Below are 19,774 nucleotides of genomic sequence, written 5' to 3'. Positions count from 1 at the left end.
AGCAATGTGCAACAATTAATGAAACACTTGTTATTAGTGCAAGTTCCGCCCAGCACATTTGCTGGAACATAATACAGAACAGCAAAAATATTTTTCCAGGAAGAAAAGACAAATATAGAAGCATCAATCCAATACATGATAAGCTGTAGGCATGGCTATATAAGTACATGTTTCGACCCATAAGGTCTCATCAGTGCAGCTGGTGACGAAAGATCGGTTGTATGAGCTGTGAGATTTTTTCAGGATTTCACCATTTTCGAAAACAGGTTTCCTAAATTTCTGACAATGCCTGTGCCAAATTGTTGAGTTTCTGTGACAGTCTCTTTAACCCCCACTAGTAGAAAAAAACAAAAATAAATTATATCCGCTAGTTGGCGACAAATATTAGTACTTTGGTGCAGTGTCGCTCACTTACTTGGCCGTACCACACAGTGAAATCAGTAAAGAATTCTGAATACATTGCGGCTTTAAATAAGAAGAAACTTTCGATGTATAAAGCAAAATGGGCAGGTCTTTAATGATTCGTTCGCTACCTACCTAAGTGCGATTTCTTCTACCGCTCGTTCACCTTTCTTTTTGTATTTTTTATGCTAATAAATTTACTTACTTGGCCGAATTGTCCGGCGCGCCTGACCCATATACAGATACAAAAAACCTTGATCGGAATTCGTGCTCGGGAGGTTCCCGGGTTCGAACCCCGTTGAAAAAAGTACTTGGGAAATGATTTTCGAAAGTGTGTCACGTATGCCACAAACAGTTGAAAGTTGGCGTTCTCCACAACTGAAGTTTTGCTACTTATAACCTGACGATGACAATAGTACTTGTCGAAACGTAGTTATGCTCTACACAAATATATTGGCTCTGATTTTTTTGCTCAGATTAAATTTTGCTACTGGGCATTTTGTGAACATTCGCATCAGCGTTATTTATTGCTAAACATTTGTAATGACGCAATGTTTTAGATTTTTTGATATCAAATCTATAGTCGGTTGTCTTTAACAATTCATTTTCCGAGCTTCAATGCGATTTGCTTCGACTTTAAGTAAAGTTCAATTACATTACAGTCACAATCCGTCGCAAATTATCGTGCAATAAACGGGTCATTAGTTTTAAAATGCAACCGCCAATATATATTCGTCTACGTGGTTCCAACACAAGCGATTCGACCCGACCATACCCGACCCTGTCGTTTTGGTCGTTTTTTTGGAATTATGTGTTTGTGTTGGGCGCGTGTTGCCCACAAGAGGTTTTGTGAGCGTGGAGAGCAGACATAGCGACCTTCGCTGTGTTCAATTGCAGATGAGCCGCCATCAGTGCTCGGGTGAAAATTTTTACTGGGCGGGGTTGGGCGTCACCTGTTGCACATAGTAAGTTCATTATTTATGTTGAGCGCGTCAATCGTGTTACTGTCGCCCCTCAAGCACCAGCAGAAGTGAACAGCTGTGCGGAAAGCGGCCGTTCATTACACAATTTCTGTGTATTGGGTCAGAAGCGTTTTGTTGCGCAAATGTTTCGAAACTGTTTTAGTTATCTAAAAGACAAGACTGAATCGTCTTTCTATTTTACACAGGCGTTGGAGTTGCATAACTTGTGGCAGATAGGCTTTGCAACTTATTGAACAAGATTTATAATCTACTTAAATAACTGTTGCAATTCTTGTACGCTTTACATAGAAGTTGGAGTTGATTCTTGAAGACGTATATGTGATGTAATTTGGCGAGGCAAGATGTTTAACAACAGTTCCTGGTTAAACGACACGGAGGTGAATAGCACTTGGTTCTTGAGTGGGCGGTGGATTGCTTTTCAGACAATTGCAGCATTTCTCTGGCTCTGCGCCACTTACCTATTGGTCTCTCTAATAACGGCCCAAGTGCGAGGAGAAAGTAAATCCCAACTTCTTGCTCCCGACACGAACCGACTCCGGATGCAGAAAGTCCTACCAGCAATTAGTCTGAGCCCCAGCCTCGCCCGGCCAAACGGCGCGTCAAGCTACACTGGAAGCGGAATAGTGAGCGAAACTACACAGACCAGGACAATTAAGCAAAAAACGCGCAAAGTCAGCGCAGTTAGCAAATGTTTTCTGTTGGTTGCTGCGACGCTAACTTTCATCTACACCTTCATTCCATTTGTGGAGTTACACGCGGGCTGGTTCTCTAATACTCTATGTCGTGTGACGTATACCGCAACCACTGTGTTATACGCCACTGCGATAGCTTCAATCCACACGATATTATGGGATCGCCAACGCCGACTTTACAACACTCCAGCTATCGGTCATCTCACCACAAAATGTTTGAAGGTTGCCAGCTCAGCTATGATCGTCGTTACTGTAATTTCATCCTCCGCAAGCATCGTCATTCTTAACGTATCCGCTACAGGTGCAAGTACTCCTAACGGATGCTTCAGAGTAAATTCGAATTTCTGGCGATTTTTTCGTGTTATTTTTCTTCCAATTCTCGCAGTTGCTCAAGAGGTAAGTGTCCTCATTTAGGGCAGTGGTTCTCAAACTTTTTTAAGATGCGGCTCATCAAAGAACTAAAGTTTCCACAGTTTGAGAATCGCTGATGTAGGGTCTGGAAAATTTTGTCGGGCTTCCCAAATCGTGCAACAAACGTTAAAGATTAGATATTTATCCACACACCATTATAAAATTTGGCTAAGTAGTTTAATCAGAGCTTTCCAAACGATGTATTTTTCAGGTGGGCAACCACTTACTTAGCCTGGCTCCTTGACCTTAGACTAGAGTTTTGTCACGTTAGTTGGACACTTTAGGTAACAGTGGTTCACATAAGATCAAGTGATAAATTCTAAAACAACCTTTTGCGACTTTTACAGGCAATTCTGCTCGGACTTGTGATTTACCCGTTGAAGAGGCAAGTTCGCAACGTGGGCAACAAACTGAACAGAACGAGCAAGTTTCGTCAGCTGATGAAGCGCCTGGCGATATCAACCGGTGTCTGTGTGGCTTCAGACATGGCGCTCGTCGTGAGTTTGGTGGCGTTTTCGGGTCAAAACAGCAGCGGAATGATCGGGCAACTCCTCACTGGTGCAAACTTGTTGGTGAATCTCGTCAGCGTTTCAGCTTCCTTCGCAACTTGGAAGAAGAAACTATTCATCTGGGTTGCGTGCAAAAAATAAATTGTTACAAAACTGTTTCCATATATTAACTGTAAGCTTCCAGCACACTTAAATAAGTCCCTGTTTTTCTTTATGCTATGTAATGTTTAAAAATCGATTTCGCCGATATAATTGCATCCTCAGTTCAAAACAAGAAATCGTCAGGAGTAATTAGGATATATAATAATAACAGGAAAACACAACGACCACAACACTCGACGACTAAATAAACCTCGAAAAGGTTTTGGTATGTGGCTTTCGAGGTTTGATGTAGTTGTCGAGTGTTGTGGTTTAAGCGTACTGAAAACTTCTGTCTAGTATGTATATCATCCGCAACTGGAATCGACTGTGATTAGCGCACGTTAGTTCAGCACGATTACTGGATAAGCAGTGGCGGGGTTCAGCCGGTTCGCACTGTTTCTATAGAACCGTCTAACGAAATTTTATGAGATCAGCAAACCGGTTAACATTACTGATTACTGTCAATGGATTTTTTTTGTAACAGAACCGGCTTAAAAAAGTGACTTTTGTGTCAGAACCGGCTGACCAAAAATTTGAATCCCATCATTGTGTATAAGCACTGTTTTTATTGAAATGTTTTCAACGACAACCTAAGATCAATTGATGCCAAGCTCACAAACCCACCGTACATTGCCCTTCACATTTTGTTTGAAACATTTTTCTGCTTTGATGCAAAAATGCTGACGTAATATATGACGCATTGCTTCACGTCATTACGTTTTATTTGCTTCAGTGAATCTTGTGTTTTTATCGCAGTGTTCGGTTTCATTCACCAACTGTGAAGTAAATGTTCGAAAAGCAATATTCGGTCAGCAAAGAATGTGGATTAAAATATCAAGAGAGGAAGCTCGTTTTTATCATAAAACAAGTAGAATTTGCTGAAATACATGTACGCAGGTCCTTCGGTGATCTCTTGCAAAGTTGCGGTTGTAACAAGAAGGCATAGATGTGATAACGCTTTTATCGTGTGGATAATTATCACAACGCAACGCTGGAAAGTAAATCACTCTGCGTTAGCAGGAGGAATCAAGTCGACAAGCATATATCCAGCCTGTGGTGGGATTCGAACCCACAGCCTATGAAACTTGTTCCACACAAGATTTATGCCGATAAGTAAACGACACACACACGAGCCCCTGCTGTTCATGCCAGCTTTTACAAAGGGCGGGCTGGTCAACTATTCATCAACAACTCGGTCCAATCATGCATTAGCGGAAACGCTTAGGGTCCGAGACATTAATGAATAAGCTTTTACACATATCACTTCAGTTGCCAACTGAGGAAGACAATGTTGTTGTAATGTTAAGCGCTGTTGTCAAATGTTGTCAGATGAAACAAGCTGAAGGTGGTTGAAAGGAAACGTTTGTAGCGGGGACAACCCAACCTAATGTCAGTGACATTTCGACGCAGATCAGGTTTAATGTTGCGGTTGATTCCATTCAACAAACAAGTTGATATGTTAGGAACAAACCCGTAACATATAAAACCCAGGAGAATTATGGCGAAAGCAAAACGTCTACAAACTTGAAAATCAACTTGATCCCACGAGAAATGACGTCAGCAGCAAAACGGTCTTGTTCCGGATCAGCAAACCCCGCAATTCCCGCTATAACAGATACAACCTTTAATTATGTCGCGGTTTGAGCTGACGATTAGCGGTTGAAAATGTCAGCGCAGCAACGTCAAATTACAGACAGATTTCTCTCTGCTTGTCCGCAATTATCAGTAATTGTGTTTGTCGTTCGCACCGTCACTTGGGGAGTGCCGATGAGAGAAGGTTCATTATTCATGTTATATCCTTGTGTTATTCCCCAACACAGGTTCAAGGTATTGGTGACTTGTTGTGACTTACAGATGTGCAGTAAATCGCTTTACATTAGTCAGTTGTCCCCTTTCTGGGAGCTAACATAATATGCCCATGTAGTTTAAGAAGCAAATAACTTTGAACAGTTATGAGTTTGAAGAAACAAGACAGGGTTATTTATATAGAGTTGTGTTTATGGGTTGTTGAGTGAAATAAATTGGGAATGGTGGATAGGTTGACGTATTTTGTTTATCACAGGACAATGTCGACAACGTTTAAAAACAAATCAGGTTTCATTTTGTATGATTAGATTGACCTGACGTGTCGACTGTTGATTGGCAGAAAACCTTTCAGGCTCAGGAGTAGCTCCAGTTGGTAATCATCATAAACAGGATTACGAAAAAATGAATTAATTTCAATTTGTCAAAACTGATTTGTAACAACAGAAACGAAAACAGCTTGTTGAAAATTTCGTCTTCTTAAGCCAGAGTCGTGGAAATGGAAAGCACAGTAGCTGCTGGGTTCGACAACATGACGTCTGGCAATATATCCTGGCCGAATACAAACGAAACAGAAGTTGAAGGCAGCTACTACAAAAGTGGACGTTGGGTGGCTTTCCAAACGGCCGCCGCCTTCTTATGGCTGCTCTCCGCTTATTTGTGTGTTGCTCTCATAAACTTCGAGGTGCAACAGAACAAGGATAAGAATCGCGTTCGTTCAGAAGATGTTGCCATGAAACAAATGGCGACTGTGAGTCTTCGGCTTCGATCCACGCGAACCTCTGAAGGATCGAGCACCAACCCCGGAACTGGAGGCGAAGCTAAGGGGAAGAAACGGTTGAAGCGAAGCAACATGTTGGGCAACCGCCTCCTTGTCGTTGCATCGCTCTTCACATTCTCCTTCTATTGTCTGCTGGTTACAGAACTACACGTGGGATGGTTTTCAGACGTTTCTTGTCGCGTTGCATACGCGCTGTCCACAACACTGTACGCGATGGCAATCGGTTCAATCTACACGATATTATGGGATCGTCAGCGTCGACTTTACAACACTCCAGCTATCGGTCATCTCACCACCAAATGTTCGAAGTTTGTCAGCTCAGCTATGATCTTTGTCAACGTGCTTTCTGTGGTTTCAAGCATCGTCATTCTTAACGTATCCGCTACAGGTGCAAGTACTTCTAACGGATGCTTCAGAGTAACTACAAATGTTCCTCGTTGGATTCGAGTCGTTATTCTTCCAATTCTGGCGGTCGCCCAGCAGGTAAAAAATGTCCCTTACTTATTTGATATCATTTAAAATTGTATGCGGACAATGTTAAGTTTATATCGTGATGTTGTGCTGTACATTAGCTTTGAGTCATACGTTTAACCACCCCACTTAAGTACTTAAGTTAAATGCGCAGCAGTTGTAATCAACCCTGGTATTATCGGCCGTACAACAAGCTGCTGCTGTTCACAGGCGATGCTGCTTGGACTTGTGATTTACCCGTTGAAGAAGCAAGTCCGCAATGTGGGCAACAAACTGAACAGAACGAGCAAGTTTCGTCAGCTGATGAAGCGCCTGGCGATATCAACCGGTGTCTGTGTGGCTTCAGACATGGCGCTCGTCGTGAGTTTGGTGGCGTTTTCGGGTCAAAACAGCAGCGGGATGATCGGGCAACTCCTCACTGGTGCAAACTTGTTGGTGAATGTCGTCAGCGTTTCAGCTTCCTTCGCGACTTGGAAGAAAAAACTATTCATCTGGGTTGCGTGCAAATCATGAGCAGCCAACCGTAACCGGCAGGTGTTGCAAACAGCTACGTAAATGTGCTAAGAAACGTTGCGTTTGCACCAAACCATAAGGCCTAGGAGATGCAAGCAAACATAGTAAAGATTGCATGTTGTTTCAAAAACATAATCTTTTAAAAAGATTTTAAACTTATCGTTTCTGGCGATCGACCTGGCACAGGAACGCAGACCAGTATCTTACTTTGAAACCATCCAAAGTCTAGAAAAATGTCCAACAAATTATAATAAAATTTGTTGTCGCTGTTGTTGTTGTTGTTGTTAAAAAATACAAGCCAAAACTGTAAGTTGTGACGCAGTGGTCCTTGCATGACCTGCGCCCACAGGTAGACGCACCCAAAATTGGCAAACAATATTATATGACACGATCCTTCGGTATTTTGAGTAAATTCTAGAACCTGCTCCGCTTAAAAGAGTTTAAAAAACCCATCCGTCTATGGCAAAGGTGGGCAACCTTTTGCATGCGCCGACCAAAAATTATTAATATTGGGAAGACGGACAAAAATCAAGGTCATGCAACAACATAAGAGTGGAGACAAACTCAACTTTAACTCGTATTTGTTCGATGTGAATATGTATAATATTAAGTGCATTATACATTACTTGCTAGCTCAAACTTTAACCTCGAACAGGTTTGCTTAGGATGCTAACAATCATACCCACTCACACAGTAAACTAAGTTACAAAAACTCTGTGACACAGTTTTAGGGAAAGCACACGTACAAACAATAATTTTGTATTTGAACGTTAAAGTTAATAGTTTATACCACCTGATAAAAAAATTTGAACCTTGAGTGCGGTTTCGGGCAGGTCAAAATTTGCCTACGGGAGGTAGGTTACCCACTCTTGGTCTATACTATAGCAACGACAACAAAGCAAGCTTTCTCTCCTTTTTCGTCCATCTCACTTCCGTATTTGCAACAACAGACAGAAACGGAAACGAGGTTTAAGTGAAAACGTTACAAAGTAAACAAAAAAATTAGATAATAATTTAGTCTAAAAACGAAATCAAATGATTTTTGCTTCGATCTTACTTTTATGCTGAGTTTCTATGTTCCCAAGTTGTAGTGACTCTTCAGGGTACAACGCCGCTGTCGCTTAGCAACTATGGAAACGAACAAATATAGGAGGAACCAAAGCTGTTTGTCACAACGGACTTGCTTTCAGACAGATGTAGGTGCGAGTTTGTTCTGGAAGAAACGTAACAAAAAGAAGGATTTGACAAAAACTTGCAGGGTTTTACCAGTAAACAGCTGTCTAGAAAAATCAACAAATTATTACCGTTGTTTTGATTGACACTTATATTTTTTCTAGCAAACGCCTTTTTTGCAAACATTACTTAGTTGGAGGTATTGAGACTTATTTAAACAGCAAATCCAGAATTAAAGTAAGAAAATGTTAGATCTTAATACAAGTGATTTTTTTAATGCAGATCATAATAAAATTTGGTTTCGCCAGTCAACTTTGCTTTCAAGATAAAAACGTCCAGTGTTTGTTTGTAAAATATATATGCAACAATAAAATGGTCAAATACCCATATTTTTGAGTTATGACAAAAAGTTTAATTTAGTTTTGTATTTAACAAAAAAATTGAGAAAAAAACAATGTAAAACTTGTTGTGGTATCTCGGTAAGCGATTTTGATGATCAAATAACAGCGGAAATTTAAGCCCGGCGCAAATGACAGCGGAAATTTAAGCCCGACGCAAAGGACAGCGGAAATTTAAGCCCGACGCTTGTAACTATATCACCTTGTGTTTATGGGTTCATCAAATTTACAGACCACCTACACAGAAGTGTTCTTTTGTATTCGAAAACTATAACACAAAGCAGCTCTTCAGAATGTTTTGTTTCCCAACTAATCAAGAAATTCCTGCGACTGATCAAACATCGCAAAGAGAATTATTCTAAACAAACTTTTGTTTGCTTTTGGTCTAAATTACCATTCGCATTATTTGTTAAATAAAACGTTTGCACTCGCATAGCATATAACTTAGTTTTTATAATTTTTGGGCAAATGTTAAATTGTTTTGAAAGTTTTGCATTACAAAACCAGAGGTCGAGAACAGATTTAAAAACCGGGATTCTACATGAAAAACCCTCCAGCCGCCCTTTAGTTTTTTTTGGAGCCATTTATATATTGCTTAAACCATCAATAAAAGTGTTGAAAAACTTGCAGACCTTCTGGGTGACTGGAGAGTAAAATATGAGTTACAATGCTTCGAAAGACAAGTCCAAAAGGGTAAGTTTAGGTTCTCCGAAATTCCGTATTGACGTAGCGCATAAAAACTGGACTACATACGATAAATAGTTCAGGTGTATGAAGCCTTTTTAATTGGCACCTTGAAAATTTTTCCCAGGACACAAGTGTCGATAGAGGATCATCAAACTATCAAGAAGGTAAAATGTTTTAAAATTTAAGTTTTAATAAGAATGCTCGTTCAAGTGTTTAAATAAAAACACACATTTCGTGCAGCAAATCTAAAAGGCGACAAAGAAGCAGCAATTAACAAGGGGACGGCTTGGATTCAGGTCAGTCAAATTTTAGACTCGAAAACTTTTACACAGAGGGGCCGTTAGTTTTGTTTTTACTTGTTGGCTAGTGACCTGCCAGTGGCAACAGTGCATGAACAACATTTCAACACCAATGTAATTTATACCTTAACAATCTGCATTTTTGTTGATTTTTTTGCAAATTAGAGTCTTCGTAACTCAATTTACCAAAATTCATAGCATAAAGTATTCTTAATTAGCAAATTTCAATTTCACCTACTTTGCCCTATTTTGCAGAAAGCCGGAAGTAAAATCAAGGTAATGTCTAATACAAAATGGTTATCTTCAGAGTATTTTAAAACGTAACAAACATTTTATTATATCAGCAATGGGTTTTGGGCAAAGATGAGGAGCCGATTCTGATCTCCCCTGATGACGAAAAGGGAGTTACAAAGGACAAACTGCAACATCTCTTTGAAGACGTGAAAGACATGCCGGTGGCGATTTATTCAATCTCCGGAGCTTTCCGAAAAGGAAAATCGTATTTGCTGAACTTGTTTATTAAATATTTGGAAGAGTTTGAGACCAAACAGGTAATATTTCCAAAATAAGTTAATAACAAATCTTTATCTGTGTCAGAACCGTAATACTCTTACAATGTTGCTTTATTGGTGCCTTTTCGAACCATAATTATAAACAGGCCTGAAATGGGAGCCCAAACCCTTCCGACCTACATCTCTGTGTAGCACTGATTGTCAGCTTTCAATATTTAACAGTCTGAAAGCAACTGGATGGATGCAGCAAATAAAAATTTTGGAGGATTTTCGTGGAAGGGGGGAATGGAAGCGAACACACAAGGAATTTTGATCTACAGTAAACCTTTTGTCATCAAAGATAAACGAGGAAAAAAAGGTATATGCTTTTTGAAGACCTGCGTAATATAAAAAAACTCTTCCTTGTGTACAATAGTTTTTGCGCAAACGATTTAAAAAGACTGCTCTAGTCAGATTGCCACCTTTCTCTGCTTGTACGCTATTTGATAGGAAAAACTTAAATCCGGTTCGTAAAAGTGTTAATATCAACAATTCAAATAGACCAATATATTTACATGGCATCTTTAATACAACGTAAATGCAATTAAAACAATCTTACAGCACTTACTTTTTTAAACAAAAGGACTAAGATCATTGTATAGACATTTCATTGTGACGAACAATCTGGCGACGCTGAATGAGACAACCTTAAACCCATAGAACCAAACCTGGTTAACCAGCACTAAATACACCTCTTTGATACAGGTCACTGGTGTCTTAATTGTTAAATATCTTTAACACCGGGTAATTTGCCAGAACCGAACCGGAACCCATATGACAAGCGGTTCGACTCCCTGCAGTTTTGGGGGCGGATGTGCAACCAAAAACTTTTCACATCATCTTTATTCAGGTTGCAGTCTTTCTCATGGACACACAAGGATTGTTTGATTCTGAAAGTTCGGTGACCCAATGTAGTTCCATATTTGCTCTCAGCACTTTGATTAGTTCAATGCAGATTTACAATCTTTCACAACAAATACAAGAAGACAACTTGCAATATCTTCAGGTAAAGTTTAGTTAACACAATTGCGTGTTTTTTAAGCTATATTTCAGAAACCAACCGAATTTCGCTTTCTTCCTTAGTTGTTTACAGATTATGGACGAGCTTTACAGAAAAACGCAAGTTCAAGGAAAAACGAGAAGCCGTTTCAGGTAGCAAAAACAGTTCACTGTTTGTATGCCCTATCTTTATAGCTAATATTGTGTTTGATTGTTTCAGAATTTGTTGTTTTTGGTCCGTGACTGGCCTCATCAATCCACAGACTACGGATTTGAGGGAGGAGAAAAAGTGTTGGAAAAAAAATTAGAGATCAAACATGGTGCCAGCGAGGATTTAACTAGCGTCAGAAAACACATCAAGGCTTCGTTTGAAACCGTTCAGTGCTTTCTAATGCCGCATCCTGGAAAGGAAATTGCTGAAAGAAAAGATGGTGACAATAAGTTTGAACCTCAAAGTAAGTTAGAGACTAACTTAAAAGCGATTTTTTGAGCAAGGTATTAATCAATGAATTTCAGAACTGGAAAAAATGTTCAGAGTGTATTTGAACACTCTTGCCAAAAATTTATTTTGCCCGCAAAACTTAGCATTGAAACAAATCGGTGGAAAACCGGCTACTGGTCAGAACATGATTGACCTAATTACGGGATTGCTACAAGATTTCAACTCCAAAAGCGTCCCACACATTGGCACCCTTTTCCAGGTAAAAACTGTTCCGTAAATATCGATATGCAGTTAAAGTTTACCCAAGCATATTCGCAGAGCGCTGCAGAGCAAACCGCCACCAAAACTTTGGATGACTGTGATAAATTTTGCCAAGAGCAGTGGGACGAACTAAAAGTAAGTTGCAGTTGGTTGGTAAGGGACATTCGTGAACGATAAGCAGTGATGGTCTACCCGTGCTGCATGTTGATTTACTTTTTTCTTCGCAGGATCCCAACGCTTACATGGAGGATGAAGAAATCGATGCAAAAGGCAAAGAAATAGAAGAAAAAGTGTTAAAGCATTTCCTTAAACGTGTTTTGCTTGGCGAGCAAACGTTTATAGACAGCCTCCAGGAGAAGTTGAAAAATAAACTAAATCAACACATGCTGGTGTTTAAACAGGAAAACCAACAAAATATGGTGAGTTTTTCAGCGACCAACTGAGCGCAGTTAATTGAATTCGGAATTTTCTAGACAAAACAAACCGAATTGTGTGAGAAGCATGTGGAAGAAGCTGCACAAGAATTCAAAGAGAAACTACAAGAACAGGTTTGGCAACTACGTTGGACGGATAAACTTTATTGATGTAGCAAAGATTTGATTCTATATTGTTTCACACAAGTTAAATTGGTACACGCTCTCTTAAGTTACGGCCTTTTACAAATAAACAATACTTTCGGTTCAATTTAGACTGTTTTAAAACATTAGCGTGCTCCTGACGTGCCATGGCTTCCCCAAACCAGTTCGACGTTTTAAATTTCGGTTTGGTGAAACATAAAACCATAACATTTCAGAACGTGCACGTTGAGCTTTTTAAACACGAGCAGTTGGAAACGCGAAGTGCGAAAATTGAAACTGAAATACTTAACAAATTTGAAGCAAATTTCCGCGGAAGTATGAAGGAAAGATACCGCAACCATCTAAAGGATGAAATTCGGCGTTGTTTGGTGGAAACGTCACACACAAATTTCCTTAAACAAGTACCTACATAAAAACAGTAATTCAATCGAAACTAACCCAAACACGTTTTTAGCTAAATATCAAGCAGAAGATAGAACTGTTGGTGCAAAAAAGCTACAAATATTTCAAAGATGAAATGTCACAAAAGGTAAGTTGAACGCAATAAAACCCTTTGACGCGTTTTTGTACACAAGTACTTTTGCCAAGTACAAAATGGGTCCAAGCATAACAGCTGCTGAAAGCCAGTTTGATTTTTTACCACTACCATTGTTGATTACCCCCAAGTTTAACTGGTACATGGAATAATAGCTATAGCGAAATTATACCAAGAAATATTCTGTATTAACCCGTTTAGGTGTTTTAAAGTTTCTTTTCTATTCTCACAAAAACCGCCAGCTCATTCTCCATGGGATTAAATTGCTTCAAGTTTTGTCAGTTAGCGGCGCTTGTCAACAACTGGTGACGGAATGCTTTGTATTGCTTCCGTTTCTTTTATTTCTGTTTTATTCATTATTCAAATAACATCCATTACTTTTCACAGGCCGTTTATGAAACAAATCGAAACGAGTTTAAAGAAAAACTCGAAACGGCGCGGAAAGCAGCCTTTGATAAATTCGATGAAGAGTCAAAAGAATTTGACAAAAGTTTCTGCGATGGATACCGCAATGAACTGCAACGTCGTATTAAGGAGTATGATGATGAAAATAAGGCGCAGTTCGATGAAAAAAAGGTAAAATAAGTTGTTTACTTTTTTATTTTTTGCTGTTGCAAACATAAATACAAATAAAATACAAATCGCAGAAAAAAGAGAAAATGATAATGCACGAAAACATGAAAAAAGCAGAAGATGAATACAAAGCCAAAAAATCAGTAAGTGTGTAAAATACCAGAAATAATATTAGGCTACTGGCAACAAGGCTTTGCTATATACGGCTTTATGTCCAGAAACTGAATGAATATTTGAGTGATGAGGCGTTGGCGGCTTTCCATTGCCAGTGCCGTAAAGCAGCGGAAGATTGTTTGCAAAAATGCCCAGAATGGAACAGTGAGACACTTAGCGAAGAAAAAGAAATCTTCGAATCCCAACTCAAGGAATTTTTTGAAAACCAATTGAAATTCCTACAGTACCAAAACGAAGAATCAAAAGTGCGGTAAAAGTTAATTTCACAATAAATGTTAATGAGAAAACAAATTTATGTTTAGAACAAAGTCGTTTTGGAATTGAAGCAGTCTGTCATAAAAATAACAAAAGATTACAGTCGCAAAATGGACCAGGTAGGTAATTAACAAACCCGACATCGCATTTGTTTGTTGTCTCTGAGGTTTGAACACAAATGTTGCTGCAGGTAATACGAGATGAAACCAATCAACGTAAACATGAAGAAAAACACAAAGATGCCTTGGATGATGCCTTAGAGGAATTTGACAAATCAGTTGAGAAAATTCAACATCTTGATGCAAAAAAAGATGAATGCCGGCAAGAGTTGCAAAACGAAATTATAAAGCAATACAACCACAGTTCGCTTAAACTTGAGCGACAAAAGGTTTGTGTTCACCTTGATTATTTCACAAAGGCAAACATGTTTAAAAGTTGAATTAAAATTTTTCAATAGTTTTTTTTCTTATTTTCGTAACTATGTAGAACTTTTTTATTTTTACCAACCATTTGTTTGCAGGCAACCACAGTAGAAAGAGTGTCGAATCTGATTGACAAATGCTTGCAGACATACACACAATATATGTCCACGGTATTTTTGCGCTTTTAATATTGCTAGTTTATTTTACGGCCAACAAAAGCAGATCAAATAAGTTTTCTTTACAAATAATGTCGAGAACTCACAAAATGTTTTTGTAAAGAGATTGCAAAAAGCCGTCCCTGATGATCATTTTGAGGAGTTACACGAGTACGCACTGGAGCGAGCCCAACATCGATTTGATGACTCCGTCTCGCTAAAAGATGATAAACTCAAGGAAAAACAGAAAGAAGCATTGGTCAAGCTGATACAACAAAACAAATTACTGATTCATGAGGCCAACAGAGACAAACAGGTTTGTACGACACAACTCTTATTAAAAACCTTAAATTGTGTATAATCACATTACAAGGAAATGTTATTTAAAACAAGTAACATAAGTAACCCTTCTAGATCATAGGAAAACGCTTGGCAGCTCAACATCTGCAAGAATCTTTCCGCTTTTACCAATCAAAGATGCGACAGGTCAGTTTATTTCTGTTGCCTTGCAGTTAGTGTAAATTAAAACGCTTTATTTTAAGGTGTGTTCAAGAGGATACGTTGACATTTATCAACTTATGGTGGAACACAATGCGTCAAAGGAATCCGCTTTAGATGATTTTAAGTCCAAGGCTTCCGGACAGCAGTTGTATGAATTTAGGGACTTCGATGGAGATCTTTCCAAAACAATTGAATCTGAGTGGATTACAATAGGCGCTGAAAATAAAAACTACAAGGTAAGAAACTAAGGTCTCTTCTCGGCTGTTGGCAAACTTTTCAGGAAGGTAGTTTCAGAAGTCACTTTAAATTTCAGAAACAAGCAGAATACAAAATAAAAGAGCGGGCAACGGAACTGCTGAATTCTTGCGCCAGGCAACTACAAGAGGTAAGTCGCAATCGTTTTCTCAAAAACAATGGATTGTCAAAAGTTGTTTTGTAGAAACTACACAAAGTTGTTCCAAACGAGGAGCTTTCAGTGTTTTGTGATGATTTGAAAACCAAAACACTGCAGAAGTTTAATGAAAACAGGCCAGAGGATATGAAGAAATGTTTTGTAACCGAACAAGTTTTTTTGGAAAAAAAATTGAAGGAAGATTTTTTGCATGCTGTTGATTTAAACAACCAAAATACGGTGAGTTACGAATTATACTGAGAAACTTGAGATTAAGCAGCGCCAACTTTGCTTTGTGATGATTTTGTCCATCTGGTAATTTTGTTTTGCAGAAAGAACTAGAGATCAGAGTAAAAGAAAGCGGAAATTTAGCTAAAGCCAATTTCAAGGAAGGATTCGATGACGTATTTTGACCATATTTCTGCTTTTTTAACTCAATGTTTCGCTTTTATGCGCCACATACAATATCTTGTTTCAGATATCCGATCAATACCTCCAAGATGAAGAGTTGAAAAAACGCTTTAAGAAAGAAAAAGAACGAGCCTTCAAAACGTTTGAAACAAGCGTAAGTGGAATAATGGAAAGCTTGGTTGAACCAGTTCGTAGCAACCTCAAAAACAATATGGAAAAAACAATTGCAAAAATTAAGGATGAAAACTATAAAAATCAGGTAAGAGTCACCGCACAATATATCAGTCATATTTGTAAACAAAAATCTATTGACAGAAACATGTTGAAAGTTGTGCAGAATTCGCCATTAGTGCAGCCATCATGCATATGAAATTTGAAAATTTGAAGGTTACATTTATGAGAAAATTTTGGGGTGAAAATGAGCCGAATATTTTTAAATTCTTTATTGTAACAGATTCTCAACGACCAAACTGACATTGAAACCGCGCAATACAGAGCATCAGACGCTCTCACAGAGGCTATGGACGTATTTGAGGATGGCGTTGAAAACATAAGAAACCAGTTCAATGTCCGAAAATACCAAAAGCAAACGAAGGCAGCCCTGCTCGATTTGAAGCGGGAGTTGATGGAGAAAATTAAAAATCAAAAGGTAAAACACAAAAGCGTTTTTAGTTGCACATTTACGTGGAACGACAATTCAAACTTTTTTACGAAAACTCATCAGAAAAAACTTTGATAAGTGTTTGAATCGTTTAGATCAAAAACCTAAATTTCCTAATTTTCAAACTTTTAGATAGAAATAAAAACCTATATTCAAGAAGCCAAAGAGTTGGCTGTTCAACATTTCATGGACGAAGTTGCAGAGGTAAAACTAAGTGCTTTCTAAAATACTTGAAGTAAAATGTTTGGAATCACTCAACAGTAAATGAATTTTCCACAACACGAAACTAAATGTGTAAGAAGTTGCCGCATCGTATAAACCAGGTAGAGCTACTAACACCATACCTCACCCACATTTAGCTAATTTTTGATAGGTGGCGCAAAGTGCTAAATTATTTACTTAGTAGCTGAAGAGGTGTAGAATTAAGATGTAAGTTTGTGAAAATTTTACATTAGAAACTAAGTTCTGTAGCTATTTATATTAAAAAGCCCCAACCGTTAGCATTTTTAGATATACATCTCTTGGGTAAAAGTGCTCCTTGCCACCTAGGAAATGAGGTAAATTTTCTATAAAAACCAGCTATCACGAAACTTTTTTCACAGAGGATCGGGGCCGCATGGCTTATAACAGTGGTTCCCAGCCTGGGGTTCGCGGACCCCCAAGGGGTCCGTGAGATGGTTTCAGGGGGTCCGTGAACGCAAACATTTTTAGTAGTATTAACAACAGTTCAATATTTTTAAGTTCCCAAACCGTTTTTACAATCCTGCATCTAAGTGCAAACTGTTTATCAAACCCTTGGATCAGGAAAACTTTTAATTGTTACCTTCATTGTGACATCACAACACACATTAACAATAAAACTTATTGTGCTTTGTTTCAAGTATTGTACACTAGAATTTTACCTCTTCGTTGCATTGACTGCTACAGTACAGAACTTTATTGAGATCGAGAGATTGTGAAAGTTGATTAAAATTCTGCCAAAATAAGCGAAAAGTATAATACCGTATAATGTCGGAAACGAAAAAAATAACAAGACTAAATTACGTTGGGGGTCCGCGGACCTATAAAATGTATAAAACGGGTCCGTGACTACAAAAAGGTTTGGAACCCTTTACCAAACCGCGATTTCCACACTATTTTAAGTCCGATGGTTCTACTGTTAACTTGTAAAATTTAAAAGAATGTTGAAGTGTGCCCTCTACCAAACAATGTTTATTTGTTCTACAACAAAAGAGGCGATTGTTTACGCACAATTACTATTCTTTACTCTTATTTGTAACAAACTGCTTATGGATCGTATTTGCGCATTGTAATTCTGTTAAGACCGAGTAAAATGAGATAGAGCTTTTTACACAAAAACTCATTCAAGAAACTGTTAAATACCGATATATGGCGCAAAGAGCGTAGTATTTAAGTTAACAATGAGATTGAAATAAGGTTAGAAGCTAATTTTAACGTAAAGAACTGGGTTTCTAAGTCGATTTTATTGCAATTATTATTATGAAACCTCAAACTAAGCCTAATAGCCCTTACCGTAAATATTTTGTCACACAAACTGCATTTAAATTAGCCAACTGTCTATTGTGAGTTATTGTGTTAGTAGCTCTACCATAAAATAAATCTTAAAAACTATTTGGGGTTTCCCAAGCTGTAACGTTCCAAAATGTTCCATACGTATTGTTAAACCAAAACTAACTTGGCGGGCCGAACAAAATGACGCATAGGACCATAGTTAAATGACCCCTGCCATAAACAATCGTAGCAAATAAACTAAGCATTTGCCTGCGAACATTGAGCTAACGGGAGGTCTCTCAATACTCGCAAAGTAACTACAAACTGGGAGACACAACAATTAAAGCACACAAACATATTAAAAGTGTTGCCTATTTTAACCTGTAGTCTGTCTGTATTTCAGATTGACACCGAAGAAATTACTCCGCAAGAGGCAGAGAGGAAAATGACAGAACTAGTTTCGGAGGCGATGATAGAGTTTCGAGAACATTTACAAACCTGTGACGTAAAGTTCAAATCACAGAAAGATGAGGACTTAAAACAAGAACTGGAGGAACTTAAAGAAACGTTTGTAGCGAAAGTTATTGAGGTAATAAGGTTAATTTAAAAAAAAAAATAATAATATTTTTATTATAATCATTTTCACTGGAATTGAGTGCTTAAACTGCAACAGCACCAAAGACCCTAAGACACTTATTTTCGTGCGTTTTTGCGCTAATGCATCGACGTGTCTGCCAAAAAATAGAACATAACACTTTGTACTCAAAGTAGATCGGTGTCACGTTACAGCTTAATATGTTTTTGTTCCCTCAACCAAGGATGGCAGTACGGTAAGTATTGCGATACGTACTTTTTCTACAAATGTCTCGTGTACCGTTTATTCAACATACAGTATGCGTACCAGTACGGTGCTGGTACGGGACGCTCTGCCTATGAAGCCGTATCGTACTTCTGCTTTCTTTGCGTAGGCCTACCGTACGTTTTGATGCTTTTCGCTATACACAGTACCAACTGCCATCCATGCCCTGAACACAAGTTCGTTTTAACATACCTTGTTTTTTTCTCAAGTGGCCAAAAATACCTAATAGTTTTAGTTGGGTTCTGTTTCTCACTTAGTAAACTCGCTTTACTCTCTTTCCGCGAAAATTGGGCTATTCAACCCACAAACGATAAATTCAGGTTTAAACATTAGATTAGCACCTTAAAAGCCTATTGTTATTTTCTGTTTATTAGGAGGAGGAAGAACGAGAAGCAGAAGAAGAACGACAAGCAGAAGAACGACAAGCAGAAGAAGAACGACAAGCAGAAGAAGAACGACAAGCAGAAGAACGACAAGCAGAAGAAGAACGACAAGCGGAAGAAGAACGACAAGCAGAAGAAGAACGACAGAGAGACGACGGGTGCAAAATTCACTAACTCTGAAAAAAATTATTTTGGCACACTATTTAAGAAACCAATTTATTATAATTCTTATTTGCGAGTTGCCACCAATTGAAAATACTTGTGTACATATTATGATTGTAACTTAATTACTGTCCTAGTTTAGTTTGCATTTAATATCTGGTCAATACCCAGTAAAACACAACTGGTCAGGGATAGTACCTTTTTCCGGAGTAAATGGAATATAGTGCAAAAAAGGTTTTAAATCTTACGTAAATGGCAAACAATTGTCTTCCATGCCATATCACAGGTTTTTGTAAAGTATATCACTAGTTGAAATATTAAAAAGTCTGGGTTATAATGCAAAAAGGATAACAACTTACCAGTTTATTGACATTTCTTGTATGTGCTTATTGAATTTGCATTGTCTGTTCTTCAACTCTTGAAATTTTACTTAGCTATTAATAAACTTTCCAATGTTGACACATAGTAATTATGTTGCTGTAAAAAAATGTTTATAAACAACATATTGTGTTTTTTATAGACTTTGTACTGTACATGTAGCCTATGTGTTACCACATGCATAGGTTAGAATTTTAAATGTGTATTTGATTTACCTAGAAATATTGGCAAAAATGCAAAATGCTTCAATAAAAAAGGTTTTGTAGTTAAAGAAGTATTTGGGAAAACACTAACAATAAACTGAAAGA

The 19,774-nt window shown here is 38.1% G+C and overlaps 3 protein-coding genes across 3 annotated transcripts; all 3 read left to right on the top strand.

The window, feature by feature from the left end:
* The first annotated feature begins 1,503 nt into the window (after nt 1-1,503).
* On the top strand, nt 1,504-3,984 carry LOC145238406 (uncharacterized). The gene is made up of 2 exons (XM_080101550.1): nt 1,504-2,473; nt 2,836-3,984. The coding sequence occupies exons 1-2, from the start codon at nt 1,727-1,729 to the stop codon at nt 3,136-3,138; spliced, it is 1,050 nt and encodes a 349-aa protein (XP_079957676.1). The 5' UTR covers nt 1,504-1,726; the 3' UTR covers nt 3,139-3,984.
* A 1,221-nt stretch (nt 3,985-5,205) lies between these two features.
* LOC145238630 (uncharacterized) lies at nt 5,206-7,016 on the top strand. The gene is made up of 2 exons (XM_080101862.1): nt 5,206-6,205; nt 6,404-7,016. Exons 1-2 carry the CDS (start codon nt 5,441-5,443, stop codon nt 6,704-6,706), a joined length of 1,068 nt encoding a protein of 355 aa, XP_079957988.1. The 5' UTR covers nt 5,206-5,440; the 3' UTR covers nt 6,707-7,016.
* A 1,918-nt stretch (nt 7,017-8,934) lies between these two features.
* Nucleotides 8,935-19,547, top strand: LOC145237655 (uncharacterized). The gene is made up of 32 exons (XM_080100600.1): nt 8,935-8,970; nt 9,089-9,128; nt 9,205-9,260; nt 9,608-9,814; nt 9,998-10,133; nt 10,672-10,820; nt 10,898-10,966; nt 11,034-11,268; nt 11,330-11,514; nt 11,574-11,651; nt 11,744-11,935; nt 11,990-12,064; nt 12,310-12,495; nt 12,549-12,623; nt 13,017-13,205; nt 13,277-13,345; nt 13,421-13,621; nt 13,679-13,750; nt 13,822-14,019; nt 14,152-14,223; nt 14,333-14,524; nt 14,623-14,694; nt 14,751-14,945; nt 15,023-15,094; nt 15,149-15,340; nt 15,433-15,504; nt 15,579-15,770; nt 15,827-15,898; nt 15,966-16,160; nt 16,305-16,376; nt 18,088-18,273; nt 18,918-19,547. Exons 1-32 carry the CDS (start codon nt 8,935-8,937, stop codon nt 19,098-19,100), a joined length of 4,215 nt encoding a protein of 1,404 aa, XP_079956726.1. The 3' UTR covers nt 19,101-19,547.
* The last annotated feature ends 227 nt before the right edge of the window (nt 19,548-19,774 follow it).

Source organism: Phallusia mammillata, chromosome 7 (genome assembly GCF_965637545.1).
Source record: "Phallusia mammillata chromosome 7, kaPhaMamm4.hap1.1, whole genome shotgun sequence".
Taxonomy (NCBI): Eukaryota; Metazoa; Chordata; class Ascidiacea; order Phlebobranchia; family Ascidiidae; genus Phallusia; species Phallusia mammillata.
The sequence above is the reverse complement of the archived record's forward strand: the minus strand, read 5'-3'. Positions and strand labels throughout refer to the sequence as shown.

Coding starts and splice junctions, on each gene's coding strand:
- LOC145238406 (XM_080101550.1), top strand. CDS start 1,727: ATGTTTAACAACAGTTCCTGGTTAAACGACACGGAGGTGAATAGCACT. Junction 2,474..2,835: donor TTCTCGCAGTTGCTCAAGAG/GTAAGTGTCCTC, acceptor CGACTTTTACAG/GCAATTCTGCTCGGACTTGT.
- LOC145238630 (XM_080101862.1), top strand. CDS start 5,441: ATGGAAAGCACAGTAGCTGCTGGGTTCGACAACATGACGTCTGGCAAT. Junction 6,206..6,403: donor TTCTGGCGGTCGCCCAGCAG/GTAAAAAATGTC, acceptor TGCTGTTCACAG/GCGATGCTGCTTGGACTTGT.
- LOC145237655 (XM_080100600.1), top strand. CDS start 8,935: ATGAGTTACAATGCTTCGAAAGACAAGTCCAAAAGG. Junction 15,899..15,965: donor TGAAATTTGAAAATTTGAAG/GTTACATTTATG, acceptor TTATTGTAACAG/ATTCTCAACGACCAAACTGA. Junction 16,377..18,087: donor TCATGGACGAAGTTGCAGAG/GTAAAACTAAGT, acceptor TCTGTATTTCAG/ATTGACACCGAAGAAATTAC.